General features: G+C 44.0%; 1 protein-coding gene across 2 annotated transcripts in view; it reads right to left on the reverse strand.

The window, feature by feature from the left end:
- The window catches only part of MORN1 (MORN repeat containing 1), a 159,102-nt gene extending 138,274 nt beyond the window's left edge, over window positions 1-20,828 (reverse strand). For both annotated transcript variants that reach the window (XM_006268004.4, XM_059716717.1), the window contains exons 1-6: window positions 20,665-20,828; window positions 18,523-18,594; window positions 14,683-14,781; window positions 13,273-13,383; window positions 11,553-11,643; window positions 8,671-8,758 (exon numbers count right to left, since the gene is read on the reverse strand). In XM_006268004.4, coding sequence (XP_006268066.3) covers window positions 8,671-8,758; window positions 11,553-11,643; window positions 13,273-13,383; window positions 14,683-14,781; window positions 18,523-18,594; window positions 20,665-20,722 — 519 coding nt within the window. In that variant the 5' untranslated portion in view covers window positions 20,723-20,828. The remainder of the gene's footprint in view (window positions 1-8,670; window positions 8,759-11,552; window positions 11,644-13,272; window positions 13,384-14,682; window positions 14,782-18,522; window positions 18,595-20,664) is intronic.
- Between the last annotated feature and the right edge of the window lie 89 nt (window positions 20,829-20,917).

Below are 20,917 nucleotides of genomic sequence, written 5' to 3' on the forward strand. Positions count from 1 at the left end.
GCACACAAAAATTTTGAGTGCACAAATCTCAACCAGAAAAATATACCTGCAGCAGCTTTTCTGAATAAAGCGGGGGGTGTATTTCTGTACCCAGTTTGAGGTCCCCTTAAATTTTTGGCTACATCCTTAACAGAAACAAAAGGTGCTGCATTATTAAGGATAGCTTTGAAAACTACCATTCCTTGTATATAACCAGACTAATTAGGTTTTAAATTTTTATTGCTCACTTTTACAAGGTAGCATTTTACATCTTGTCGAACTTGTTTACCCTAGGTTCCTAAGTGCATAGTGAGTTTAATATGTGCTTATCGTATATCACAATAATATCTTTAAATGATTGGGATAGAGCCTTTAGATATATTAATAGTTTGAGAGTATATTTGACCCCAAATCCTTTAGGTCAACAGAAACTGAAAAAAATTGATTTTGAGATACTTATGTATCCACTTTCCGGAATGATAACCATATAATTGGTGGAAGTTTTCTGCCTGGATGGCAGTGAAGCACAACTGGTGTCATAGAGATGAATATGATGACTAACTGATGTAAGAACACTCAGCCCTGCTATTTTAATAATTGAATTGACCGAATAGCATATTTGAACACTGGAAAAATATTTATTGCAGATTTTCAGTATAGCTTTGATAGAATCAGTCACAACACATTTTCTTTTACAAATATATAATGTATTTAAATAATTTAAAGACCTTTTTTACATGATTAATTGAATTTTCATCTCCCACTCATCAAGGTAAAAAAGGTTACTTTTAATATAGAATAAACAGGATGGTGAAGTTAAAGCAAAGTAGACAATCTACAGAACTTAGTGACAGTGCACAATGTGCAAAGAGACTTCTGGTTGTGATGTTTCCTAACGGGTCTACAAATGGGAAAATTCTTTTCCCACTTAATATAGATACTGCACTCTAAGACAGATATTGTGCTAAGCTCTGACCTAGGAAGAGGTAGAATTGACACATGCAAGATCAACAAAATGTGTAGTGAATTCTCCTTATTTTTCTATTCCTGCATTAATACTTGACCATTGGCCAACAGAGGCGAGAGATATGAGTTATCTTCTTACCTGCAGAAGGTCAAGATAATTATGCTTAAAATATATCATCTCTTGATTTTTCCAATTGGAAGTGGAAGAACAGATCATGCCCACTGTTCACTTAAATGTTTAGAGAAATGCTGAGTCTAAAGAAGTCAAAACCTAATTCATAAGCCAAGCGCACAGAAAAGCACATATTTATTTTGCTGTTGTATGTGGGAACGAGGCTCTAGCAAAAACCTGTGGAACAAAATTCAGCTAGCAACTCCAGAAATATTTTACTATCTATTTGAGCTATAAGACCTAGAGCACAAGGATGACTTTGGCAAGCCCATGCATGGATGCAGGACTTGGTAAAGAGGGGTGCAAAAGCAGCGACTGGCACTGTAAGGATGGCTGCACTCCCTTACTCCCAGCTTCCCCTTCTCACTAGGGCAGGCAGACCATGCTTTGAGAGCAGCAGCCAGGGCCTTTCAGTCCCCAAATCATGCAAGAATTTCACCCCTTCCACTCCTGCCCTTGGCAGTGAAGAGTGGAGGAGGAGAAGGGCTAGGAGGGGAGGGGGATGTACTAGTCAGCCAGGAGGGGAAAGGACAGGGGGTTCTTACCTGCTTTGGGGACTGAAAGTCTCTGGCTGCTGCTATTGTGGCATGGTCTGAAAGGGAGGTACAAAGGCACCACTGTGCCCCTTCTGGATCTGCCCCTGGGCAAGACTTCTAGAAAACTGATCCACTCATTGCTAATGAAAAGGCAAAGGGGTCAAGAGCAGAAGCAATTACATGCATGACAGTTAACCACAAAAGCAGAGGAAGCTTAATTATATGTCACAACATTAAAATACTCTTTAAACAAGTATAAGTTTGATTAATATTAATAGCAAGTTTGGGGAGTTTAAATTTGTTTTCTGCACATTTCATATGCCTGTGAGAATTAAGATAAATGTTGAATAAATTAACGAAGTGGTGCTGGTAGGACTGCTAGAAATTTTTCTTGTCAAACTATGTTGCCATTTTTTAGCACAGATCCACTGTAAATGTAAGTACTGTAACAAACATTTACAACTCTTCAGGGATAGATCTGCTCTAATCTAAGCTAATTGAAGTCCGGGAAGTGTAACAAACCAATGTCTAAAGAGATACTAGAGAGCCACCTAGTGGTGCTAAATAATGCCTAATCCACTTCTGAAAAGTGACGGGCCACCTAAGCTATGCCTTCTCACTGGCAATTAAACTGTGTTTCATAACAACATAGACAAACCACACACATTATTGCTAGTATTTTTCTGACCTCAAAAACATTTTAATGTAATTGGTTATCCCATCTAAACTGAACAAACATGTATTATCTGTAGGCTTCCAACTGTTACTGATCCTATTGATTATATTAAAAAACTGATGCCTATTAGCATAATCATTATTAATTTCTTTTTAAAATGCATATTTGGGAGTGAACGGAAATGCTGGAAGAATGACTATGAGTCATTACTGTTCACCTGGGAAAAATGTATTTGTGAGCACTGATACCAGACAGAACAGTATGCAAAGAATGGTTACCATAGACCATGTTCCTCTTCTATGAACTTGTTCATTATAAGCTTTACTTTACTAAACTCTGATGGAGATTTTGTCCTCAAGGGAAATATGACAAGAATACTACAAGGTAAACCCACATAGTAAGGAGAGGTATTGTATAAACTTTGCATTACAGCTCAAGTCACAAACTTACCCCTGACCCATTACTGTTCTGGTACTTAAATTCCACACTTTCTTGAGATGAGATCATCAGAAATATACAATTGTTTCCTATTATTTGTGCATGTGTTGTTAGGGTTAGTGTTTTAGGAGATCAAATGTTCAGCATTGATTAAAGTTAGGGCACTAAAATCACTTTGAAAAGATTACTCTGACCTCAAGCATTCAAAACTTGAAAGTTCCTAAATTGAAAGATTAATGATATCTTTACTGTAATCTTCCTGCCCACTCCGCGCCATCAAAAAAAGATAAATAACATTTCCAGCTGTAAATCTGATTAAAAAAAACTCTAGCCTTGAAGCACTGGAAGGCAACTTTACATCATATGGAGGATACAGAAAGCCAGAAAATAATCATACTGGAAAGTGTGATATTACATTGTAATGCTTTATCATGACATTGAACTATTGCAATGTAACATCTTCAAGTTAGGATGAAAAAAATCATTAAAAAACCCATTTCCTTGGGATGTCAAGGTATCAAATTACAATTACTTTCCATCTCTCCGCTTTGTTGTTGGCATAATGTCCCCCAAATGGTAAAAACATGCTTAAACGTTGTGTTGAATTGGGACCTGAAGGAGAAAAGACATCCTAGTAATTTCCCTCTAATTATTCAGCACTATCCCCACATAACTGATATATGTAATACTATTATACTCTTCTGGACAGTGCTTCATTCATTCTGCTTGATTTCAAACATTATGCATGCTGCTCTAATGACACCTTGAAAGGTAAAAAAGTGCTTAAAAATGGCGGCAGCGGCACTTTAACTAATGCTCGTCAAACGAGCTTTAGTTAAAGTGCCCCTGTCGCCATTTTGAAGTGCGGGGATGCTGATACATGAGACGCGGAGGTTGGGTGGAGCACACAAATTAGCACACTCCAGCAGAATCAAATAATCTGTAATTACAGCGTGTCAGAGCAGCCTCCCAGCAGGCACCCTAGCTGCAAGAGTATCAGTAAATTTGATGGTTAAGCAAACAAAACAAATCCACCTCCCCCTATACAGGCAAAGAATTGCCCTGGTTCAAGGTTGCTAAATCTCATCTTTAAAATTTGAGATTATTTTTTTAACCCCCAAATACCCAATGATTACAGTAAAAAGTACTCCCCGTCTGATTTATGGTATAAGAATTCATACCTACAGGATATGATGGCGCAAGAACTTCAGCTTCATGCTTGACAATGCATCTAGCTGTGAATTATTAGGAAATAGTTCACACCTTGCCATATCTTATTGCTTAATTTACACTGGAAATCTACCCTTTTGCCTTTATGTATTGGAGTGCTGAATTCATAAGCAGCTGAATACCATTTTTGTTCTAAAAGGAAGTGAACTGGGCATTTTCTGGTATCTTTTAGCCAGCATTTGTTAGTTAATTGTTATTGATGAACAAAATTATGAGAGTGCAAAAGAATGTCATATATAAATTGCAGATAGTTGCCTTTGTGTGAGGGTTCAGCTGGAACATAGGCAGCCAGGCCTGTGGATGGGACCTGAGGGGCAACTAGGAGGTCAGTACAGCAGGAGCACAGCTTGCTTGAATGGAGAGCATGGGATCAAGTTCCAGGGGAGCTGAGAGAAGAGATCTGAGAAACGTAGTCTGAGACACAAACCAAGGTCAGGAGCCAGAGGTTAGAGAATTAGTGCCAAGTTCCAGGAAAGGTCCAAGATCAGGGTTTAGGAAGCCAAGCCAAGTCAGGATGCTAGAAAAACCAAAGGGCAGAGCCAGTGCCATTTCAGGTGAGATCCAAGATCAGGGTCAGGAAAAGCCAAAGACAAATCAGAAGGACAACTAGGAAAAGCAGTGAACACAAGGCTTGCCAGAAAAGACTGAAGCTGTCTCAAGGCATGCCTACAACATGACACTGCAGGTGTGTCTAAAAAGGGTGCGTGTTGCTTTCAGCGGCCAGGCAGGGTTGGAGAAAACTGGAGCAGTTGCATTTGCCAGGGATCAGGGGCAGGTATATTAACTCAAGTGCTTGGCCCAGCCAGGCCTGCTAAATCAGAGTCTCTGACAGTATGTTCACCCTTAACAGGGTTATTTTCCAGAAGGCCTGAGACCTGGCTTTTCTGGATACTTCTAATGGAAATCTTGTACTAGTTTGGGGGGGGGGGGGGTGTACTAGTTTGGGGGTGTGAACATGGTAGGCTGGTTCCCAAGATCATTCTTCTGTGCCATAGCCCTCCCAATTTATCAAGTAGTGGAGCTTGCCTCAAATGCATTTGGAGTCTAAAATTTGCTTTATCATGTATTCTTCAAGTCCTTTCACTATCATGGGTGGGGGAGAGGGGCTAGGTGGTCAGGAAAGGAATTCTCGATGAAAGGTGTGAGTAGGGATACAGAGAAAGTGGGGTACATTCAATATCTCTGGTGGCTGGAGTTTGAATATAACAGGGCTTATTTGTTCCACAACCTTGAATGGGCCCAGATAATGGTGATCCAGTTTGGCTGATGGTTTCAGGATCTTGACATTCTTTGAAGAGAGCTAGACCTTGTCACTGATTGAAATGGTGGGGCTGGACTAATGGTGTCAGTCAGCTTGGTTTTTATACATGGTCTTGGCTGCATTAGCTCTGTCTGATCTTGTGGGAGATGCAATACAAGGCCATTCACTGCGGGGACCCATAAGAAAGTAGGCAGTGCTGGTTGGAACTGAGGATGGTATCAGTAGTTGGAGAAAAAGAGGGTTGAGCCTGTGGAAGTATGGATGGTATTGTTGTATGAGAATTCTGTTAGGGGAAGCAAGGATACCCAATTATCCTGATGAAAATATAAACAGCATCTGAGGTATTGCTCAAGGGTCTGATTTATGCACTCAATTTGACCGTGAGTTTGAGGGTAATACGTGGACAAGTGAAGAGATTCCACACGCAAGGCATTACAGAACCTGTGCCAGAAGTGTGAAATAAACTATGGGCCATGATCAGAGAGCACCTGAGATGGACAGCTGTGTAGGCAAAATGTATCTCTCAGAAATAGGTGGGCCATTTTGCTGGCAGTGGGGACAGCCTAGACGGGGACAAAATGGGCCATCTTAGTTAATACATTCACCATGTCCATAATTTTGGAGCAGTGCTCAGAATGTAGGAGGTCCACAATGAAATCTACTGAAAGCACTAACCATGGTAGTGTGGGAGTGGGTAATGGTTGGAGGAGATGATCCAGCCTGGTTTCAGGTTGCTTGGTTCAGGCACATGTAGTGCATGAACAGACATACTGTTTAACACTATGACTCATTCAGGACCACCAGAACTGCTGAGAGACTAAGAACTGGGTCTTGGTAAGTAAAAAGCCTCCCATGGGAGGGAAGTCAGGACAAAGCTGTAATATTCTGTCCAGGATGTACAGGTGCTGTCAGGAAAAAGAACCCTCCTGAGCCACTGAACAGTGGGTTGGGATGGCCCCATTAAGTGGCAGTTTTTTAGCAAGGGGGTCATCTATGAAGCCTTTTTGGATGGCTGAAAGGAGGCTTAGCTGAGTAGTTCCCTAAATGAAGTTCTTAGGCTGAAGAATGGTAGATGGTGGCAATGGGTCTAGTGCAGAGGGTTCATCCTTAAGGATAGGATATCTACCTTCTGGTTCTTGGTTCCTGGGTGATATGCAATTATGAAATTAAAATGGGAAAAGAAGAGTGACCAGCAGACCTGTTGTGAATTCAGTTTCTGGCTCATCTAGACATATTCCAAGTTTTTATGGTCCATCATTACCTGGACAAGGTGGTGGTAAACTCCTCCAGAAGATGCCACCAGTCCTCAAAGGTTGCCTTGATCACGAAGAGTTCCAGGTCCCAAATACTGCAATTCCTTTGGAGGGAGTCAGGGCCCGGGAATAAAGAAATCTGTCAGTCAGGGCCCAGTATCTAAGGAATCTGTCAGTCAGTAAGTAGCAACATGAGCCAAGGGTGCAGCAGCCTAAGTACAAAGTTGAGCCTTGTTGCCCAGACACTTCCTCTTCTGAGTCAAAGGTTTATATTGGAAGGGATGAGGAGTCAGATGCCTCCAGCTGGCTACTCTAGCAGCAGGGAGTGGGCATATTAGCCACCTGTGTCCAGCCCAATGCTCTGCTGAGGAGGTGGCAAACCAGGATGAGTAGCTGTGTCAGACAGGCTGAAGCCCTAGGTTCAAGGTCAGAGCATGACAGCAGGGGTTGAGTCCATAAAATTACTGGAGGCTCCTGTGTCTAAGATAGCTAGCATAAAGACATCCACCTCAGGCAGGTGATGTAGGTAAAGGGTGACGAGCAAGGACAAGCCTTGGGGTTTGGTGGTGCTCAAGAATTTACTGTGAATTAGAGAGGCCAGTTAAATGGTCAGCAATGGGCCCAGACTATGTCCCGCTACTGAGGCTGGGCTGGGGAGTTTCCTGAAAAGGAGGCAGGCATTCCTTTCCTCAGGCAAAATGCCTCGACTCCCTACAATACAGTCAGAGGCCCTGGACATGATAACAAACCTTCTCTTCTGAGGGAGTCTTTTCTTTGCTGTGTTGGCTCTTTCAGGGCCCTAGCCAGCTCCGAGGGCTGAGATTCAGCCCAACCTTCCTGCTGTCACTCAGACAGATGGGCAACAATATGGATATTAAGATCAACATGTCTGTCCAAGGTAGCTGGGAGCTCCACACCAAGTCAATTCATCCTGAATGTGGCCCTGAAGTCCATGGTGGAAGTGGAAATGCTGACCTCATTGCACTCCTTGTCAGCTACCAACCGTCTAAACACAGCTGCATAACTTGATACCGGAAGATGCCCTTGTCTGAGGGTCTGGAGCACTCGCTCTGCAGTACAGACCCAATACAGGGTGCCAAAAATTTTGGCCGTGGCTCAGATAAAGTGGGAAAGCCCAGGCCAGGGTATTGCAACTCAGTAGACTGATGATCAGTTCCACCTTGATTGTATATGAAGGGTAGGTTCTAGGGCAGAGACTAAAAGTGAGGTGGCACTGATTAATGAACTGCTGGTGGCCCTGATTAATGAACTACTGGAAGCAGTGAGGGTCTCCATCAAATTTGTTGGGCAGCAGGACTCAGGGTTTGGGCCGAGCTGAGCAGGTGGGTTCCCCCAGTGAGTGCAGAAGCTGGGTGCATTGGGTTTGCCAAGCTGTAATCTGGGTTTGCAGCCCCTGTAAAGCAGCCATCAGCTCACCCCCAGAAATCTGCCCTGGTGGTAGATCTGATCCCGCATACCACCATATGTTGTAACGTGCACCTTGCTGTGAGGGTTCAGCCAAGAGGAAGGCAGCCAGGCCTGCAGATGGGCTCTGAGGGGCAATTAGGAGATCAGCAGGAAGCAGGCACAGGTTACCTGAGCAGGGAGTGTGGGACCAAGTTTCAAGGGAGCTGAGAGGGTACATCTGAGAGACAAACCAAGGTCAGGAGCCAGAGGTCAGAGAACCAGTGCCAAATTCCAGGGAAGATCTGAGTTCAGGGTCTAGGAAGCCAAGCCAAATCAAGATGCAAGGAACACCAGAGACAGCAAGACCAGTGCTGAATTTCAGGCAAGATTCAAGCTCAGGGTCAGGAAAAGCCAAAGTCAGGTGAGAAGTAAGGAGAACCAAGGAGAACAGTGCATATGAGGCTTAACAGAACAGACTGTGGCTGTTTCAAGGCATGCCTACAGCCTGACACTGCAGGTATATTTAAAAGGGGTAAGTGTCACTTTCAGCAGACAATCTGGTGCAGAAAACTGGGGCAGCCACATTAGCCAGGGATTAGGGCCAGGTGTGGTTACTCAAGTGTTTGACTTAGTCAGGCCTGCTTGATCAGAGTCCCTGACACCTTGGAGGATAGGATAAATATTCAAAATGGATTCCTTTGGACTTTCCTAAGTTACACTGTTACCAATTCTCATAACTTTTATTTTTATACCTCATATACACTTCCATCAGCACAGTGCAGTTCCCCATGACCTTGTCGCTGGTCCAGAATCCAGTCTCCTTCATACTTATCACCATTCCTAAAGTAAAAAGAAAAGTTTTAAAAGAAAGCAGGTTTTTGACACTGCAGATAACGTATCGGACTACCATGAAAAGCTGGGGCTTGTGAAGCGGCAGGAAAAGCCATTAACATAAACAGATGAAGCAGATAAACATTGTCACAACGAAGTTAAGAAGACAAAACTCACAGTCTTCAAATGCCACTGCCCCTAGGGCCCCTGGCATGCATTACACTTAAGACATGATTAACCAGTTAATCACATCTTAATTCGTTACCCAGACAGATGTTAATGAAATTAATGGTGCGATAGAACAAGGAATAAACCACAAAGTTATTACATAAAACATGTGCAATAACTTTGAGGCTGGTTCCTATCATGTCTTTAACTAATGTGTGGCTAGTGTGGGGCTCCCAGCCTCAAGGGTGTACCATGTGTCCCAGTGGCTGGGAGCCTGGATCAGCTGATGGGGCTTCCAGCCATGGGAGCTTGCTACTTGCTGGTTCAGGGGGAGCCTGAGATCATGGCAGGAAGCAGGATTGTGGGGATCCTGCATTACATCCCATTGTGTCTTTAACTGAAAATTTGCCAAGGACCTAGGATGATTCTCCACACCTTCATTCCCATCTTTGTACCTGGGAAAAGATTATAATATGCACTGACTAGTTCTGTATAAGACCTTTTTTCTTCGCTCCCTTTGTTGGTGTCTGGTCATGTAAACTAGGGCTGTGCGAAACAGCATCGTTCCACTTCGACTTCCATTTCGACGGAACCGTGTCTCATTCTGAGTTTGTTTTATTTCGAAAGCACTCCTCTGTTTCATTTCATTGAAACTCTGGCTGACCCATGCTGGTGGGAGCAGTCCAGCACAGCCCCCACAGCCCTCCCAGGGGTGTGGGCAAGTTCCTGATTTGCCTGCTGAATGACAGGAGGCTGGTGCTGCCGGCTGGGGTCAGCAGCAGGTGGGATGGGGCAAATCAGCTGGTAGAGGAACCCACCCCAGGATCGGGGCAGGGGCAGGTCTCTGCACAAGCTGATTTGCCCTGGCCCCACACCGCAGCTGAGGAGGCAGGGAGAGCCAGGGCTGCGCTCCCTGTGAGGCTGAGCCACATGGCTGCTCCAAAATTTGAAATGTTTCAAAACTTTTGAAACGTTTTGACTGGCCTTGTTTTGTTTCAAGGCTGTTTTGAAGCCCTTCGTTTCATTTTGGTTTTGCTGTTTCGAGCTCAAAACGAGTTGAAACAGCGTGAAAATGAAACAGCTGGTGGAACTTTACACAGCCCTTAATATAAAGAGGCACTCAGCAGCATGAAGGGGAGAGCAACTTTTGGGTCACAGGAAAAAGATAAGCTGCAGCTAGCTTTGCAATCAAGAGTAAGACAATAGACACAAGACAAGTTCAACATGGTGATCTATGGACACCTGTTAACAGACTCTAACCACTCACATAAAATGGGAGACTTCTGTAGTTTTCTATTACATAGTAAGTGATTGATCATCTGCTATTCTACTGTCAAGCCTCCTGTGATATTGCTATTCATTTTTTGTGTACTTATATATGCATAGGTATATGGTCAGTATTGGCCATGCATAGTGCAATTAGGGAGGCGTGCCAAGCTTCACAGAGTGCAAAACATAGGCACAGAGCCTAATCCAAAATCCACTGGAGTCTCTGGTAAGACTCTTAGTGATTTCAGAGGGCTACAGATCATGTCTAAAGTGTAAATTAATCTGGTTGCTGAACTATCTCTTGGCTCCACAAAGTCAAAGGCTTATAGAATTTCTGCAAATAAAAGAGCAGAACTTAAAATTCTGACCAAAAAAAGCTTAGCTTAGTATTTCCTGAAGAATATCATTAACAAAAAATCATGTTTGACTTTTCAGAGTGGCCTTCATTTTAAATATATCATATTTAGATCATTGCACTTTTTAAGATTTTCATCTACAAACAAATGTGCCTGAATAATGTGCCTCTGGAGCTAGCCCCAGAGACTGGCCTAGTTCTGTTATGGGCACAGCTGAAGGGAATAAAATAGAAAAACAAGCAAGACTTATAAGTAATTGCAAAAGCAACTGCTTTAGGATAAATCCATCTCTCTCAGGAATTCATTTTATTTCTATTTATTTAACTTAGATTAGCAGATTATATATTTCTTAAGGATATATTTTAGGATTGTTAGTAGTACATGTGGCCTTGGTATCCATGTTCCAGCATCTAAGTAATACACAGACTTTGTACCATATTGATCAAAATGATGCCCTGTTTCAAGTCCGAGCAATACACCTCAGAAGAGACAGAAATAAAGTTTCACACAAGTTTTCATAGTGTATGAACCTGCATGGAATTTTTTAATAATCTATGTATAATTATTTGTTATCAGGGCAATGGGCACTGACTTCAAATGGATCCAACAAATGTATTTTCAAAATTGTCTAAAATCTCAAATTTCCAAAGTTTTTTTCCTGTTTTTGACTGAATAAAATAAGCACAACAAAATACAAAACATGGTATTAAGAGTCTGAATTTTAAACACAAATATAACAAGATTCAGAAAACAAGAGGCAAGTATATGATCTCCAGTAAGATCCTACTGTTAACCTCATATTGAAGGACTGCCAGTACCAAGAAAGATCCAAATCAAAGTGTAATTTTTTATACCGCAACAGGTGAACTGGTAGATGTTGACACAATGGGGTGAGTTTTAACCTAAGAAGGTTACTAAGTTTTTGTTCATTTATCAAAACCTGGAATGGTACATTGCCATATTCTGAAAAAAGAGCAACAGGCTACCAAAGCCAGAAACATAAAACTTACTTGAAGGTCATTTTACCTCCTCCATGCTTCTTATTTTTGTGGAAAGATCCTTGATAAATTTGTCCATCACTGTCAACCAGTAACCCATATCCTGAACAAAAAAGAAATAGGATATGAACAGGTGACATTTAAAAAAGACAAACACCCTCCCCTCTCATCCCTAACACAAGGATGACAGTAGGGCCTAACACCCACCCTCCTCCATCCCTCAGCACAACTACCACCAAAATGTCACGGTCAGAGGCAGGAAATACCCTCTCATTTGCTTGTATTAAAATCCCTTGACAACTCAGAAGCCACGTCTGTGGGTTTTAATTTTTTTTCCCCAAATACACAAGAAATCCCATTTCAAATGGACGGCACATCCATTCGATACTAGTCTGAGAAAATCCAAAAAATTGGTTGGGACTTAAACTATACAAAGCTTTTCCCAACTTTGCTGATGTAGAAATCAGGTTGGATATTATTTATCCAATTTATTAAATTTCAACAGCATTCAAAATGTACTAGGTACTGTACAAACTAAAGTTCCAATCTAATAGGCAAAGATACACATGCTTGATTTTACACATTGCAATTATTTTCACTGAAATCAACTGACTGGGCAACCTCCAGTAAATGGCAGCAGCTCCAAAAATATGAATATTCAATGGACCCCATTCAACAAATACTTACAAAGGAGAGCAGCTAGGTATCAGTGAGAATAACTGCATGACTAAATGTGTAGAATTATTCACTTGGGTAACTCATTGTATGATCTGGCCTTAAAATCTCTTATAAATAGGTTTTTCTGCAGAGTTTGTGATGCCACCTGTATCTAGATGAATAAACATACGAATGGGCTTTCCAGTTTGGGTTACATAGATTCATAGATTCTAGGGTCAGAAGGGACCTCAGTGGGCCATCTAGTCTGACCTGCTGCCCCTGGCAGGCAAGAAAAGGGTCACCAAACCTGGGATCATATGATCCCAGCCAGGTGCCTGTCCAGTCTCCTCTTGAAGACCCCCAAGGATGGGGTGAGCACAACCTCCCTTGGAAGCCCATTCCAAATCCTGGCAACCCTGACTGCAAAGAACTTTTTTCTAATGTCCAGTCTAAACCTACTCTCCAGTAGCTTATGGCCATTGTTCCTGTTGTTCCAGGACGTGCCCTGGTAAACAGATCATTGCCTACTTCATGTTGCTCTCTCCTTATGGATTTGTATGCTGCCACAAGGTCCCCTCTCAGCCTTCTCTTGGAGAAGGTGAAGAGGTTAAGGTCCCTTAGCCTTTTCTTGTAGGGCCTTCCCTGCAGGCCTCCAATCAGACAAGTTACATTGGTTCTTAACCTCTCAAAAAAACCTAAAATATAATATAACATTTCCTAAATGATTTTTAAATGAAGTTTGCTATGCTTGAAACATTCTTCATAAAAGTCAAGGAGAGACAAACACTGAAGGTGCTGACTCCAATACCAAATAAGTCATAAGTCACTCAGAGAAAAATGCTTAATCACATGCCCAACGTTAAGCATGTGCATAGTCCTACTGAAGTCAGGGGAACAAATTACATGCCTCTGCTGGAACCAAAGAAAGTATACTATGCTGCGTTTGTCTGATGCCTAGAACAATGGCCTGTTCTAGGTTGGTTTATAGGCACTTCTTTAGTAATAGCAATTATCAGGACTTCAGTAACATTTAGCACGAATTTTAATCAAAGCTTGCTCAGAGTTTCTAACGTACCTTCTCTCATTCCACAGGAGAATTCTCCTTCATATTTCCCACCATCTCTGTATTGCATGACTCCATGTCCATGGAGCTCTCCTAACATGAACTGACCTGAGTAAGTGTTTCCTTGAATTAGACACATAAGAAAGTAAAATTAAAAAAGAAGCAGAAACAACATCTTTGTCAAATGTAGTTTTGTAAGTTTTAAGGTGAAAGTACACTAATAATGGTTCCTATTGTACTTACTTGCACAGCAGTAGTAGAAGGCATTTTAAAAGACATAAAGTGAATAATTAATAAGTTCTTTTTATTATCCGTACAGTCTAATGAAGAAGAAACCTGTTCATTAGATCTTTATCTTAAAACTAATGAATTATAATCCATATTCCTTCAGGTCTTTAAAATTGAAGCACCTTAAAAGATGTCAGTGATGTGTTAAAAAAAGATTCATAATATGTTCTTTTATGGTTAAGGAATGTATAAAAAGTACTTTAATTTCATAGTCAACTTAACAGCTTTTTGATGGCATGTAGTCATTCAAATCTTCTGTACTGAAGCCTGGGAAATCAGAAGCCTAGTGCTAAAAATACAATTCTGTACAATTAATTTCCCAGTGTGTATATGCCTACATGATGATATATAACTATATATTTTAATATAACTGATCTATTTATTGCATAAACGTGATACCTGTCCTTTCCATACTGACCAAAGATTGCCAATCATTACAGGTTAGGTGAATGTGGAAGAAGTTGTTGACTTACCCATAAGAGCAATAAGCAAGTCATAAGGAGCCACAGCAACTCCTAGAGTAACTCCTGGTGCAGTACTGGACATGCTAGCTAGTCCATGTTTACAGCTGAAATTATGTCATTTTTCATGAGCTGCTGTTTACAGAGAAGCATACCTCTACTCAAGTAAGACACAAGACTAGAAAAGCAGCAATATGCCAACAAAGTATATGTCCATTGACAAAGCTGTGTGAAGAAACAGGCATAAGATTTGTCAATATTGGGGACAGCTGGTTCCAGTGGGTTTAGTCCTGTGCAGTCTTCAGCCCTGATAATCTACGTAACTCCATTTGGGTGTGGAGATCTGCCTATGTGGAGATCCTTTCTGGACTGAGACTTTTAATATCAAATGTAAGAGAGAAATCACATGCTTTTGGTTTACACTACTACCTGCTGTCACCCACTATCAAAGGCACCTCTTAAGAGCAAATTAAAAATTAACACTATCTTGAAACTGCTTATGTGGGGAAGCCTGAAAAATATGAATTTACACTCCAAGCCCTGAACAACTCAATTACATCAAAGCAGGGTGGTAAATTACAAAACATTATTTTTTTACTGTACATTATGTACCAAATGAAGAAGATAAAGGTGTATTAAAAGAACATAATGTATTGTGATGAAAAATGCTAACCTGAAGATGCCCAATATCGCAATCCATTCCCCAAAATTTCACCATCCACAAACTCGCCTTCATAATAACTTCCATCCTTGAATAATAGTTTGCCATGACCTAGGAAATGATATAGTAGTTAAAATGTTCCCTGAATAACAAATTCAAATTACAGTGACTTCAGAGATACTGTGTATAATGGTTTGAGAAGCATATGGAGAATCAGGACCTCTGAATACTGATCTCCACTCTGGGCATAACACAATGAGATTTTGACCAAATTTCTTCCCCTCTGTTATTTAATTTACACACCGGTTAAAAGAAGATAAAATTATATGTTTTGTAATGGTATTTGAAGAACTTCAATCTATTCCTAGCACTTACTGACACTGTACCTAAGAGACTCCTGAAGAAAGTGTCAAAATAAATGCAAAATAGTCTCCTACATATAGGGGAAAATCCTGGCCCTACTGAAATGGATATTTTTTCCATTTAGTTCTTGTAAGCTTTTGAAGACAAAAACTTTACTTCCATGCAAGTCTGCAAGCAACTGTATGGTATTGATGCTACGCATCAAATGTTCATTATTTGTTCAAAGATAAAAGTAAGAAAACGCCGTTTTTGTCTTGTTATGTTGCCATAGTAAAATATAACACATATTTTAGAGACTAGTCAAGTGCTACTTGTTCCTTAAAGATGATAAAAAAGCTTAAACAATGATGTTCTTATCTCTCACACTTTTGGCAAGTCAATCACCTATTGAGGTATGTGTGGTGCATCTAACTCAGAAGAAGAGAAGATGTTTTCATTTGAGCAGGTGAGCACAACTTGTCACACATGACACACTGAGGAAGGAGAAAAGATAGCATCAACTCCAAGGGGCTGACTGAATATAAGAAGAGATGTACTAAGTGATGGCTGACGGTTTCTCAGTTATTGTGTTGGCATTGCAGCATCCTATATCATATATATTTATTTAAAAACCCTCATGAAATCTTTACTTTGGGTGTGACTACTGATACCATATTTTCTTGCATATACAATGCACCTTTTTCCAAAATTCAATTGCTAGAAATTGAAGTGCACATTAAAATTGAGGATATATGATAACAGCAGTTTCTGTCACTTAAGTCTCTACCAGGGCAAAATGAAAGTAAAGCTGCATGGACTGTAGGCAAGACTCCCCAAGCTACTGACTATGGACACTTTCTCTCTCTCCTGCTCCCCTTCCCTTCCCTTCCCTCCCCCTCTTCAGGGACTCTCAAGAAAGATCTTTTGTTCTTCGTTCTGCCTTTTAAAAACAAGGTGCATATTTTATTTGGGGGCGTGTTGTATGCGAGAAAAGACAATACGCAGAAAAAAGCCTTTTCTCCTGTTGTAATTCTAGGTAAGTTGAGCTCCTTGTGATGGATACTCCATGCAGCTTTTCCTTCAGGACTTGGCTTGCATGAATACGGCAGAGAGTAAGGCCTGTATTTCTCTAGCTATAGAGCATATTTCTTATACTCCAGAACAAAAGTCAGTGAGCCTATGATTTTCAAGTATGTTAGCCAAATCTGGAACGTCTTTGTCGCAGAGCACTAAGGTGCCCTGCTCCTAGAGAGGGGAAACTGCCAGGGAGAGAGTCCTGGCAGGGAATAAGGAGCACAGCTGTGGGTTGCCTAGGGCAACCAGGAGGTCAGCTGACCGGAAGGGGCAGGGCCTGGCCCTCATAAGGCCCAGGGGCTGAGGCCAGGCTAGTAGTTCCCTGCCAGCAACCAGAGGGGCAGGGGCAGGGGCAGGGGCAGGGGCAGGGGCAGGGGCAGGGGCAGGGGCAGGGGCAGGGGCAGGGGCAAGGGCAAGGGCAAGGGCAAGGGCAAGGGCAAGGGCAAGGGCAAGGTCAAGGGCAAGGGCAGGGGCAGGGGCAGGGGCAGGGGCAGGGGCAGGGGCAGGGGCAGGGGCTCGGGCTCGGGCTCCTGGAGTTAAGATGTGAGAACTGCAGGTACTCCTCAAGCAGAGTAAAGGGCGGCAGCTCAAAGATGTCCGAACAATGTTGTTATAGCCAGGCGGCTTATGGCTAAGTTGTAGCCAAGAGGCTTGTGTTTTGCTTTGTTGTTATTTATTATACCGGTGGCTTAGGTGAGGCTATTAGGGGTTGGAGGAGGCCTCATGTGGGACCCAGTGTAGCGTGGGGATCCCAGCGCCAGTAAGGGCGCGGCGTGCGGGGGGCATAGACCCCAGCTCCAGGAGGGGCACTACTGAGAAGCCCAGTGTGGGCATGGCAAGCCCCAGAGAGGGGGTGCTACTGAGAAGCCCCAGTGTGGGCGTGGCGAGCCCCAGGAGGGGCACTACTGAGAAGCCCAGGATGGGCGTAGCGAGCCCAGAGAGGGGGCACTACTGAGAAGCCCCAGTGTGGGCATGGTGAGCCCCTGAGAAAGAGCATAGCACTGCGGTAAACCCCGGAGAGAGGGGGTAGTAGTGCGGAGAGCCCTGGAGAAAGGGGGTAGCAGTGCGGTAGGCCCGAGAGACAGGTGGCTTGACCGAGAAGTCCCAGAGTAGGCACAGAAGGCCCCAGGAGAAGGGCAGCTTCACAGGGAAGGCCCAGGGTGGGCACAGAGAGCCCCAGGAAAGGGGCAGCATTAGAGGGAGAGCCCCAAGAGAGGGGCGGTGTTCTTAAGAAGGCCCAGAGGGGGCATGGAGCGCCCCCAGAGAGAGGGCGGCGGCACAGAGAAGGCCCAGAGTGGGCATAGAGAGCCCCAGGAGGGGGCAGCAGTACAGAGAAGGCCCGAGAGCCGGGCGGCAGTATAGAGGAGGCCCGAGAACCGGCGTGAGAGCAGACCAAGAGACCGAACAACGTCCAGTCCAACTGCGAGGCTTGGGGCGTGGTATAAGGGGTGGTTGGAGCCACACATAGCCCATAAGGCTGGGGTGCCCAGGGCACCCATTTGCAGGACAAGACCCACAAGGGGTTTGGGGGTTCAAGGGGACAGAGGTCACAACGAACCGTGTCCAAGAAGACGTAAGGCAGCCTCCCAACCTTACCTAACAGCAAAGACGTGGCGGGCGAGAATCAGAGGGTGCCCTTGGGCCGACTTGGCACGGAGGAAAGGGCCTCGAGGAGATCATGGCCCTCCTGGAGGACCCCCCGCCGTGACAGTCTTAATGCCCAATTTGTTTAAAGATGTTGTCATTTGTATGACCTAGAAATCTTCACATTTTCCTTTTTTTGATTCCTTTGTAATGGATGGAAACCTTTCAAAATTTCAAAGAATTAATCAGCCTTCCAAAAGGCTTCTCCCTGCAATATCAGAGAACTGCCTTAAAATGCGTACGAACTTGAAAGAGATGGCCATGATCTACTAGGTACAACATGGCCTTCATTTTAAGGAATGGGGTCTGGAAAAGATGGTTCACAGTCCATTTCATCACAGTCCTAAAAAAATCTGAATCACACTTACATTTGCAACTAGAAATTAGGATTATCTTCAAATTTTGGAAAAAACGAAACATTAATATTTATTGAATGCATGGTGATATTCATCTGATTTAGGTATGTGTGTGTATGAAGGGATAAAATAATTTACCTGGATTTTTGCAAACATGCTTTCTCTTAAAGGCATGAGAAACTCAGATAAAAATTAATCAGTGTTTTTCCTTCTAATTTCTACACTTCATTGCCTATGATAAAGTATAGTAATAGTTTGCTGTTTATGCTTCAGTTGCTACATTGACACACACACACACAACATATACATTGCTTCAGCTATAGTTTACACTAATGTTTGTAAAGACATTCTGAAAATTAAGCAAGTTACAGCAGTAAATAAAAAATTACCGTAAATATTCACTTCAGTACTATATGGAAAACTAATCTCCCCTTACCATGTTTTTTTCCTTGTCTCCATTCTCCTTCATATTGGAAAAAGGTATTAGGATAAACATATAGCCCATATCCTGAAATGAAAAAAGATAATGGACAAAAGAGTGAAATACCTATAAATATGTAGCTAAATAATAAAAAGTTGTGCTTGAATGCTGAATAGACTGGTAATACAAGTGTAAAGGGGGTGTCTTCTTCCTGTATGGTTTTTAAGTAGCTTTGAACATATTTTTAAATCTTCTGCTGTTAAAAATATGTATACCAAAATAGACACAGGTTTTGTTGACTATTACATACTTTCCCATAAAAAGATCACAGTTGGCTTGTTATAATCGTAACAGTATAGTACTATATGACTGCGTAGCACCTCTAGGGCCCATGCTGTCTGGGTGTACATGTTCATCTGCTGTGTCATGGTGGCAGCAGAAAGGTAGGCTTGTCTTGCATAGAGAAGTGCCACTGTGGCTGGGTGACCCAGAATGTGGCTATGCAACAGTTCTTGGGAAACCTTGCTGATATGCTCCACTGAAGTGGGAGGCAAACATTAATTCTCCATCAAGAAGCCGGGAGCTCAGAAGCCCTAAGACCCTTGTGTCAAGTTCCAGACCCCGGGCTCCATTGTAGGGAGCAGGGAAGCCTTGGTTCCCCACCTACAGGGCACTCTATGTGGCAAGAGCCAGAGATTAGCAAACAGCCTAGCAGGTGAACTGGCAGGAAACCATGCTGCGTTGGATGCAGTTCAGAAATGTGGAAATTTAACAAAATCAAAGCGGGTTACTTTTATTTTTATTTTTTTTATACTCAGCTGTGCATTTGATATTCGGAAGAGACTGGCAAGCCTGATTATTTCTAGCATTAAACTGAAACATATCTGAGGTTGAATTTAAAATATTGCAAAGACAACAATATATTTCATTCTTCCCAAACACAAGTTAGCTGAATGTACTTTGCTGGCACTTTTTGCAGAGGGCAGACCTGAGCAGACATGTGCACTTAACAATGGTATCTATAAAATCACCCTCTTTCCTTTTCCCCATCCCTCCCCAATATAGAAAAATTGAGATTCAGAGCTCCTAAAATCAGGCCTGTTTGATTCTAGGGTTGTGGCTCCATTAAGTTTGAATCCAACGCTGCCTTTTCATATATGGAAGCAAGGGAAATTTGTTCCTCGTAGATCAGGGGTGGGCAAAATGGCGAATCCAGCCAGTGGCCAGACTTCATTTTGCAGCAGCTTCTGCCCGTGTCCTTGCGGCCAGTTTCCATGGAGACCCCAGGAGCAGCAAAGCCATGACAGCGCAGGCCAGGGTTTCCAGGGAGATCAGTCCCAGCAGCATTGGCTGGGTGGGGAACTGCTCCAGGGCCAGGGCTGGGATCGTGCAGCAGTGACAGCGTGGTCCAGAGCCAGAGCAAAGCCACGGTCTGCTGCCTGCATGCCCCTGCCCAGGGCATGTGGGCAGATTGCAGCTCTGGCCCACGCTGCCACTGCCGCAAGATCCTGGACCCGGAGCAGCTCCTTCCCCAACCACGCACCTTGCCAGTGCTGTTGGGGCCAGTCTCCGTGGAAACCTAGGCCTTTTGCTGTCATGGCTCCTCTGCTCCTGGGGTCTCCACTGAAACCGGCCATGGGGATGCAGGCAGGGGGCTGCTGGGAAATGGACTCTCCCATGGGCCCCATCTGGCCTTGGGGCCAGGGACTTTGCTCACCCCCATCCCAGACTCACCAAAGCAGACCTACTGACCCCCTGGGATCTAGCGTGCAGGCAGCTAGGCGGTGCGAACCTGCGCCACCTGTTTCATTTCAACTCACTCTGAGCTTGAAACAGCAAAATCGAAAGGAAATGCAGGGCTTCGAAACAGCCGCCAAACGAAAGGAGGCCAGTCGAAACGCTTCGAAAGTTTCAAAACGTTCCGAGTTTGGAAGCAGCCGCCGGGTGGAGGGAGGCAGCGGAGAGGCAGGGCTGCGCTCCCAGCGGCTCCGCAGCCCCACGCGGCTCAGCCCGGGAGGGAGCCCAGCTCCCGCATGGGGAAGGCGACTGCAGGGACGAGCTCCTTGCCCCACACGGACCCTGCGCCGGGGCCCGCGGAGGGGCGAGGCGGGGCAGAGCAGCGCAGGGTCGGGGCCCGCCCCTCACGCCCCCGCTCACCGTCCCGCCGCCGCGCCCTCAGGCCGCCGGAGTAGGAGCCGGACCGCGACGCCGCCATGATGTCGCCGGGACGCCGGGCCCTGGCAACCGCCTGCGGCCGCCCATTGGCTCGGCGCCACCAGGGCCCGCCCCCAGCGCGTCATGAGTGAACGCAACTTCGCGCATGCGCCTCCGGCCCGGCCCGGCTCCGCCCCCACCTCCGGCAGCTCGCTGAGCCCAGGCCGCTCACAGCCCGCCCGCTCCTCGCCTTGCA

Source organism: Alligator mississippiensis, chromosome 13 (assembly GCF_030867095.1).
Source record: "Alligator mississippiensis isolate rAllMis1 chromosome 13, rAllMis1, whole genome shotgun sequence".
NCBI classification, from domain to species: domain Eukaryota; kingdom Metazoa; phylum Chordata; order Crocodylia; family Alligatoridae; genus Alligator; species Alligator mississippiensis.